Raw genomic sequence first — 10,492 nt, 5'->3', positions numbered from 1 at the left:
CTAGTATATATATATATATATATATATATATATATATATATATATATATATATATATATATATATATATATATATATGGAAATTTTCGAAAAAGTCCTAAAATTGTACCGGAATTTACGAAAAAGTCTCAAACTGAAATTTGTTTACGAAAAAGCATGAATTATCGCTAGAAATAGCGATTTGACCCCCCTTTCCCTGTTTACCGGTTTCATTAGTTATATGGTTTCATTAAAGTCCTATTATTTTTATCCTAATTTACGAATAAGTCTCAAACTAAAATTTAGTGATGATTTAACAATTTTCTTCATATAACATACATTTTATCGGTTTCATTACTGACTTGGACACCTTGTCATTAAACTTAGTTGATAACATGGATACGATGGGTTATATAATGCTACATTTACTGTAAAATTTGATATTCATCTCATCGGCTCATTTATGACTATGTATCTAGGTCAACAATGAAACCAATAAAATGTGTGTTCCTAGGAAAAAAACAACATGAAATTAGTTGATATATATATATATATATATATATATATATATATATATATATATATATATATATATATATATAGAGAGAGAGAGAGAGAGAGATTTAGGTTCAGGTATTCAAAGTAATTATTGTATTATTGTATGCATAAATGTGGGTCAATCAAAATTTAAAATAAAACTAAATAAATAAATAAATAAATAATGGTTAATAGGTAATTTGATAATTAGTTTCCACAAATAATATCCTATAATTATGGTAACCATTGACTTCAGCTACCTAGGTTTTCTCCATCCATCGTCGGCTTTTTAAAACCACCTCCAATGTAAACTGTAACCCTAATCAAACCATCTCCAGCCATCACCTCCATCCTTATGCCTCCCACCACTGGCCGCCACCCTACCATCTTGCTCCTCCGACCACTGTATCCACCGCCATGTCGAGGATTGTTGTTGCTATCTTTTCGTGAAGGCTGAAGACAGAGACCGACAAGGGGTTGCGCCATTTCAGTCGTGTGTAAGGAGGAATGCACCACAGCCGCCTGTCGCTGCAGTTGCTGCCCCTTGGAGACGCGTCCATCGTCGGACGCCGCGGCCTTCATGCCTGAGAAGGAAGCTGTGGAGGAGCTGCTGCCATTGGTCGAAGTTCGCTGCCATCATTCTTCTTATTCTCTTCTTCCGCTAGCTGCCACCTGTGTCAATGACCTTCTTCTTATATGTAAAGTACAAAGTGAAGGTAGTTTGTCACTATTTTCATATCAAATTTACTTCTTCTTATATGATAAAAATCAATTTGTTTATGTAGATGATTCAATGGATGATATTGGTGAGATTCCAATTCTATTGGAATGGAATCACGAATTCCAATTTTGTTGGAATGGAATCACAAATTCCAATTCTGTTGGAATCACAGAAGTTGATGCTTGAAGAACGGACCACAAAATTGAAAGTGATTCTAAGCTACATTATTCTTTTAGAATGTATTAGTATCGTTGTTAGATTTTGATGTTTTCTTTCCCGTTTTGAAAGTTTTTTTAGTTTTATTCTTTAACAATAAATGTAATTCTTAACAATTGTTACCCGTATTCTATAAGAAATAATGTATTTTTTGTTTTTATTATTCAATTGATTGTTCAAGAATTTGTTATTCTACAAGAAGTTTTTAAAGTCATGATCAAGAAATAGGTTCAAGAATATTTTTATTATTTATGGTTCAAGAATATTTTTATTTTTGAATATACTCATAAACATATTCTATCAGAATGTCCGAATTAAAAGAATTATAATTCGTAAAATCGGATTTTTAAAATTAATAGAATCTATGATTCCTGAAAAAATGCAATTTTCCTTTATTAAATATATATTAGTTGACTAAATTACCCTTGTAATTAATTAAGATGATATTTTTCAATTTTATTTAATTCAATAATATATATTAATCACTTTCTTAAAATAAGTAAATTTGATTGGCCCACATTTATGCATACAATAACACAATAATTACTTTGAATAGAATAACCTAAGCCTATATATATATATATATATATATATATATATATATATATATATATATATATATATATATATATATATATATATATATATATATATATATATATGCTAGTAGCATACCCGCACGATGCGGCGACAACACATAGATTTTATGACGGTTAGTTTTTTCTTTCGACAAACTTTTCAAGATAAAAGAAAGTACATTAAAAACATAATAGTTATCACAAATATCATAACCGTTAAAATATATATCAAGAATTTTTGTGGGCAACTATATTCTACATATAACGTCATATTCCAAAACACACATAATGTATAGAACATACCATATTCCAAGAAACATACAATGCATCGACTAATATCATTACAATTGAAAAAGATATTAGTAATATGCATACATAATTGGATTTTACATATCACGTAAAACTTCTCGAAACACCACATTTGATGTGTAAACTCCAACTTGTTTAAAATATTTGGTAGGCTTCACTAACACTTTTTTATTGTGACGTGATATCCCTCTAGAGAGCACAACATAAAGTTCTCCATACGAAAATACTGATTTAGGTAGAAAAACACCAACATTTGGAATTGTTTGGCCTTGAACTTTATTAATTATCATAGCAAAGCTATGCCGAATTGGGAATTGTTTTCTTTTCAGTTTGAATGGAAACATATCTTCTTCAGATGGACAAAGAGGGATTCTTGGCAAAAGTAGTCGTTTTCCAGCATGATGACGAACTATTATTTTTGCATCGATGGAGTTCGTTTGAAATCGTTGCATATCAATCTCGTAACAGTAATACTCACACATCGTTAAATTATTCCTACCCATTTTTCGAGTTACTCCCTGAATAATTGTAATATAAAAAACATATAAGTTAGATTCAACAAGAATATTTTATAATGTTGTTTTCATTTATTTATGTACCTTCTATGTCGTCCTCAATATTTCCTTCATGAACCACAACTTCATCGATGGACACCCCATCCCTTGCTATTTTTGCATGCCAACTAGATTCACCATTAGGAAATAACAAAGGATAAGACAAATGATCGTAACAGCCTTCGTAAGGTTGAAATTTTGTATTGTAGTCAGACCTCCCATATACAATAATGCTTCTTTTATATGTAATTGTATTGTCATTACCTTCTACCGAAATACCAGCAACCTACATAATTCTTAATTTTTGTATAATGCTTATGTAATATGAAAATTGATGTAAAAATGAATAAAAATGAATATAACCATATCCCAACCTCAGATGTGGTCCGCCGGTTGTATACCCTTTGGTCAAATTCCATTGATGGATTCAAAGTGACTTTGTATTTACCGAGAGGTCCTAACTCACGAAGGCTTCGAAATGTTGTAACATATGCATTTGTATCAAGAGAATTTGTCAAATCTTGAATGATATTTTATCAAGATTTGGCCATTGAAGTCTGCGTAAAGTCAGTTTCAGAATCATAAAAATATAATTGTAAGTACCAAGGTTTTCGTTCCCTTGGTATTAACGGGTCGATTTTGTGATATATTGTTTCGCTGTCTCGAAATATATATACCCCGGATTTCATATTCGCCAATTCATCATCCAACTCTAGCCCCATAGATGTGAAAGAAAAGCTTGTATTGTAAGCATGCATGTTATCTCTAAACATTTTTCCTTTTGCATCTTGCGATATGAAAAGATTATATAACTCTGGAGGTATATGGGTAGATGCCAACTTTGTTTTCCCACTCTTACAGCAAAAGGTGGTAAATTCATGTTTGAATCGTTTTGCTCCACAATGAACACATGTATTACTATCCTCCAAAACACGATGTACTTCAGGGATACCATCGAAAAAAAAATGATACGGATCTTTTGAGAGGATGTGATCTCGAATCACTTGATTTCCATGGACCTCACTGTAAGCTCCTAATTTAGGATACATATGAGAGAAAACATTGTTAAACAACAGATAAAAATATATAATTTTTCATCTTAAGTAAACATTGTTTTTATAAATAATAAAGTAGAATAATATTAGATACTAACCATTTGATGTTTCATGCATTATCATAGAACATATTTGGGTGTTTTCTTCAGCATGTGGAAAATGATGTTCTCGAATCATCTGTAGGTAAAGCATTAGTGTTGCCTTGTTGGTGAGCTCTTGCAAGCTCTATCTTCTTTAGTTATTTCGTTCATAATACTTTCTATTAGTACTTTTCCTATTTGGAGGAACATCTATCAGGTGTGATATTTTCTTTCTCTACTTGTTTCTTATTTCAAGCATAATATCGTTGATTAACTATTTTCCGATTTTCTAATCTACTTTGGGAAATGTCACTGTTAACAACTTGGGTTTGGCAAAACTATATATATATATATATATATATATATATATATATATATATATATATATATATATATATATATATATATATATATAGAGAGAGAGAGAGAGAGAGAGAGATATGATTTAATTAAATATTTTTTTGCGTATAGATACGGATTTAGAATAAACCGAACATTTGTAGTAAATATAAAAGATTTTTATAACAATTCTCTATATCAATCATGGTTGCAGAAATCGGAATTAATCGGTGATTAATCGTAGATTAATCGTTTGACGTTCTTCAACCGTCGAGGATTAGGGTATTAATCGGAAATTTAGGATTAATTGGGTTTGACGGGATTAATCGGTCTTGGCGAGATTAATCATTCAAAAAAAATCAACAAAAGTCAAAAAATTTGAAAAAAGTCAAAAAAAAAGTCAAAAAATGTCAAAATTCAAAAAAATCAACTTTTTTTTTACTCCAAAGTTTTCAAAATTTCAAATATTATACAAAAATGTTCATATTTTCGTATTTTCAAATTTTCAAATTACAAATTTTCTTATTTTCTAATTTTGAAGTAGTTGTTTTTCTTAAGATATATTAATATTTGATTAATTTTAATATTTTATTAATAATCTATGGTCCCCTTTTAATCCCCGCAAAGACCGATTAATCCCTTAACACCAGTCGACCGTCGAGCTACCGTCGAAATTTTTTTACAACCTTGATATCAATACTACAAACCAAATATATTAGCCGCCAAATTTATTTGTCCAGGAAACATATTTGATTGATTTTCTATTCGTAATGTTATGGTTGAATCCTGGTTAGATCGAATAGATTCAAACAAGTAATGAATACGAACACGGTAAGTAGATCAAAATATGCTGAATGATTATAAGCCACAGCCTCAGAAAAACTCGATTAAGAATTGCTACTGTAGAGGCATGTAGGGTTACAAGATATTTTCCAAAGATGCAAAATATGATGCATGCATGCACCTTAAATACTATAACCCTAATAATAGATAACGGGCGGACAGGCCCATCCCGGTTACAAAATGGACTAAATAAATAAATACAATGACGCAACACTTATACCCAACAATCTCCCCATTTGCTTCAATTGAGGCGAGAGTCCTTTAAGGCTGAGTTCGCTTCTCCACTTCAAAAACTTTTGGAATGACGCTTAGCAGAACCTTGCGAACTTGGATGTACCATATCTTGTTGTTACCCTTGTACTTGTTGACCAATTCCAAAACATGCTCCAGGCAAGAAGTAGTGAACAAATGCTTATCAGCGAGGAAGAAGCAAGCCTTATGAAAGTCTGCATCCTTTCGTTCTCGCGTCTGAAATGCCACGTACCAACCTTCCTTGTGTATTTTCCCAGGCTTCAACTTCTCAAACCCTTCTGGAACTTCTTTAGGGAGAACAGAGGGCTTCCTTCGTAGTACGACAACAATTTCCACATCCATCTTGCCTACCTCTTGAATATACGAAACTAGCATCAGTTTGAGGTGAGCAATAATGGGCTCATACTTCTATTCGTCTCTCAGCAATAATTTGTAAAGAATGATCCAGTCATAAGGATTGAAGCAAGGCAGGTCTGCGAGAGTGAATTCGTGGACCTGACTGGAAGAACCTCTCACAACCTTGAACTTCGCATTTTGGAAGTTGTCGGTTTCGATTGGACCAATGACCTTCACTGCAGTAATCTTGCTAGCACTCCACGTTTCGTATTGTGGTTTCATATGCTTGAGATAAAACGATAAGAGTAAATGGTATGTGCCGCTATCAGTGAATGGGACATTCGCTACTTTCACGAAGGAGCGAAACCGGAAGGCTTTCGGAGTTATTGGCAGGTCTAGCTGCGAATCTTGTGTATTCTGAAGCTCGAATGACACAACTGGTTCCAGCCAATATTGACTCGTCATATCCACAACTTCATTTTGAATTCGCTTCAGAGTCCACTCTGGAAATAAAAGCTTTCGGCTTTCCAGTGTGACCTAAGCTTCGCGTTCAGCTTTCGGCTTTCCGCCTTGTTCATTTTGTCAAGGTTGGTGGAGTGCTCTTTCGTAAGGGTCTCAAGAAGGGACTTGACCGTTTCTTGCGAATAATCATCGTTGGATGATGCTTTTGACGCTTGAAGCAACGAATCCAGTGTTTCATGTATTGTCTTGAGTTGCCCTCTCGTGACGGAAGCTTCGTCATCACTTTCAGTCCTGATGTCGAAAGGACTGTAGGTAAATCCTCCGAAGTCTTCGTCATCATCACCGTATATCATATCTGGGTCATTTTGGCAAAGAGGAGAAATGGGAGGTGTGGAATTACCAGCTACAAAACCTGAAGCTCTCGCCCCCGCATCAGATGCGTCGACAGTAACAGGAGGCTCAACAGTGAATGTTGTGGAGGTGGTAGTAGAATTGTTGAAAATAGGAGGTGGGGATTGTGAAACGCCCAAAGTAACAGGTGGGCACTGGGCAATAGAAATAGGTGTGGAAATAGTAGCAGTTGGAGAGGGAATAGAGACATCTTCAAAGAAATCATTGGTAATGAGAACTGAGACAGGAATCTCGAAAGTTACATCAGGGTTCGTAGAAATGGGTTGTGAAACCTCAGGATGCGAAGTTGCTGCAGTGTCTTTGTTGTGCACCGTGTCATCCTCTGGAATACGAACGTCAGAGTGGGTGACAGATTGCAAACCTTCGATTGCACTGGGAGTTGGAGATCTGGGCTTGCGAGGCTCTTTCTTTATCTTTCACTTCTTTGTAGGAGTTGGAATTGGTTCAGATGAGCCACCGGGTGCTTTTAGTTTCTTGGGAGTTTGAGCGAGATCAGACGGACCCTCTTGAGCACCTTGTTTCTTTTCTCCTTTCTTACGACCTTTTTGTCCTCCTTTCTTTGGTTTGTCAGCTTCATCAATAGTCGATTGCATCTCAGGAGTTAAAGGATGAAAGCCTGAAACTGGAAGTTTTCTGTAGGCTTCAAGAATCTTGCTTGCAACAGGAACATCACGAAACATGGCTTCTGGAATGGATCCAATGAATGAGAACTTGGAGTTGTCAGTAAGGATGATATTTGTAGTGTGAAAGATTGAGATGGCAGACATGAAGGAATCTTGCATCACTGGAATTTGAAGCTTCTCAATTGCCCTTTGAACAATGATTGTCCAGAAGCGAGCACAAGAAATTTCATTGTGTCGAGTTGTAGAATGGGTACTTTGGACCAATTAAGCCCAAAGAACAACCCCAAAATCTATGTTGATCCCCGTGTAGATCCCATACATGATGGTCATGAATAACTTCCTGGCACAATCTGAGCCAGTCACACGCTCAGAGAAACTTTTGAACAATAGGGTAAAAAGCCCATTCCATTGAGGTGGCGGATTGGGTTTCCTAAATTTAGAGATGGTAGTTAGGGTTTCTTTGTACCCCATTGGGTAAAACATCTCCATGATGGCTGCAATGGAGATGGAATCAGGGTCAACCATATCATCATTCTGAGGGAGCCCTAGTAAGGAGCAAAATCGGGACTTGGTGATTGAGGTTTTATTGTTGTGAACTTCACAGGTGATTCTTTGTTCCTCCTTGATGTAGCAAGCAGACAAGTAGGCTTTGGATAAGAGAGACATCAGAACAATCTCTGATGTGGTCAAAGCTTTAACCATAGGAGAATATTTCAAGCACTCCACAATGGGTAGAAGATAGTTGTCATACTTGAGAGGATAGAGGTCGAGAATCATGTTTTGATTTGGCTTGATGGCTGGAAATGATGGCTGTGCCGATTGATCTTGAACATAGGGGGGTTTTGATGAAGCAACCATGGATGCTTGTTGAAGAGGATGATGAACAGTAGAGATTAAGATCCCCGGAGGATTTTTTTGCCTTTTTGAGAGTAGTAAACGATTAATGAGGCGTCGAAATCCTTTTATACGAAGTAGTAGGTGAGAGAAAACCATCGATTTGTTGCATCGGTTACTAAAAAGGCGCCTAAAAAGGCGTGATTGACAGCTGTGACGTGTGTTAGACAGCGTCAAATCCGTGGCGGTTCAAATCATAATCGTTTCAAATTCTCGCCCCCAATCTTATCTGATAAGATGCCGCGTCAGATACGCGCTTTCGCAGTTGAATCAATTATGGACTTTCACAGTGATAGAGCATCAACAAGGCTGCGAAACTAAATGTAAAAGTAAGTATCACGAACAAGACTTTGGAAAATCACAAGGATCTTCGTGTGAGAGTGTGATAACGTCTATTTTATGCATATATTTATGATGTTTTCTTATTAGTTTATACTATGTTTTATGCTATTTAGAACTAAAAGATACTTAATATGTTTTGAAATATTCAATTACAGTTAAAATGGGAGCTGGAATGCAAAAGGGGGAAAAAGGAGCTAAAAAGATGCAAAAAGGATATTGTTGGCAGATTGACCCATCTTCAGTGTTCCGGGTATATCTGATGACTCATAAGCCCGATTTGTGAGATTCAAAATGTTTTGAAAACTAGATGAAATTTCCTACGATTTATGTGAGAGGGCCTTTTTGCTAATTCCGCATTTATCTTATCCAAAATCATCCTTGAAGATGAAGCATAAAAGCTGGACGGAAATTCCCTCCAAGTTACTTATTCCCCAAGCACCACTTACCTAATTTTTATTTTCTTAATCCCTAAGCCACCATTAGTTCCTTATTCCTATCCAAATCTAATATTCCATATTAATTCAATCTCCATTCAACTATAAATACCCCATATCATTCACCCATTTTCATAATCTATGATATTCCACTTCGACTTGTGCGACAAGAAATCTTCATATCTACCGTTTTGAGGGTCTAGAAGGAGGCCGGAGGGCCGTTAAGCTGATATGGAGCAAAGATCTAAGGGATTGGAGAGCAGATTCGTGTCGGTAATCATGTGGTTTGTTATCGTGACCATGTTTAGCATTCCATTGTGATGCCACTGTGTTTACTTTCTGATTTTGGTGTTAAAACCATTTGCTTTGTGTTTATGATTAGATGAAACCTTGATTTATGGATTAATTGCTATTTGGATTGTTTTATTTGTGTTTAATTTATCTTGTTAAGCTTGTTAAAGATCCTTATGTATTGATGATAATTATTTTCTGTTAAATATCAAGTTATTGAGTTGCATGAACATCTTCTTAATTGCTTGAATCATATAGTTTGTGAACATAATATTATATGCCTAAGAATAGTGAACATGAAACTAGGGTTAACTAGGAAAATAAGTAAATTAATGTGTGAGTATATGTGATGACCAACCACATATAAGTTGATTGAATTGACAAATTTAATTAACTATTATTACAAGTCTTGCTTGATACGAACTGAACACTAGGAAACCTGTTAGTTTAATCAACTGATCACTGCTTGAATTGACTTGTTTGCTAAAGGATTAGTAATAGCGAATGTGAATCTAATCATTTTAGAAATCGGTGAACATGAATAAATAAATTTGTGTGTGCAATTCTCTATGATTTTAAGGTGTAATTTGTCTAAACCAAAGTACCTAAAGAGATTTGTCTTCCTGTTAGTCTATCGAGATTTGCTATTTAGTTATTCGTTTGAGATTTAATAATACATTTCTTTATTCCTTTCGTGTGCTTTGTAACCTATAATCAAATATTTTAAATTAATTCACTACCGTTCCCCTTGTATTTGACACCCTTGCTTATCAAAGCTATACTATACTCGATCGGGTTCACTGCCTGTAAGGTGTGATTTAGATGCGATAAATTAGGAATTATAAATAAAAAACTAGTGCATTAAAAATACACATCAAGTTTTTGGCGCCGTTGTCGGGGAACGGTTTTCAATTAATTTAGTTTGTTTGATTATTCGTTATTTGTTTTTAATTTTTAGTTTAATTTTATGTTTATTTTTATTTTCGTTGATATCATGTCACTTGTCGGGAAAGTTTTTGTTTTTATGTGCAGAAATTCGTGATCATATGCATTGCTTGGTTTTACTTTTTGCATGGGTTTCGAGATTGCAAGCGATTAGGGAATTCTTGACTTGTTTAGTCTACTACTTTGGTGATTTGTCCGACTCAATCAATGAGGCGTAGTATAGCAAGGCGTATCGTGGTGGTTAAGTGGAAGACCGAGCTCTTGCTGTTCTTGACTAGTTTGGTCAACTCTT

At 34.7% G+C, this 10,492-nt stretch overlaps 1 protein-coding gene across 1 annotated transcript; it reads right to left on the bottom strand.

Moving 5' to 3' along the window:
* Nucleotides 1-1,093: 1,093 nt before the first annotated feature.
* Nucleotides 1,094-2,821, bottom strand: LOC145139715 (uncharacterized). The gene is made up of 2 exons (XM_079073443.1): nt 2,421-2,821; nt 1,094-1,187 (listed from the first exon to the last, which is right to left on the bottom strand). Exons 1-2 carry the CDS (start codon nt 2,819-2,821, stop codon nt 1,094-1,096), a joined length of 495 nt encoding a protein of 164 aa, XP_078929569.1.
* Between the last annotated feature and the right edge of the window lie 7,671 nt (nt 2,822-10,492).

Source organism: Lactuca virosa, chromosome 9 (genome assembly GCF_052849685.1).
Source record: "Lactuca virosa cultivar CGN04683 chromosome 9, Lactuca_virosa_CGN04683_v6, whole genome shotgun sequence".
In the NCBI taxonomy this organism is placed as follows: domain Eukaryota; kingdom Viridiplantae; phylum Streptophyta; class Magnoliopsida; order Asterales; family Asteraceae; genus Lactuca; species Lactuca virosa.
This window is presented reverse-complemented; position numbering and strand designations above follow the sequence as displayed.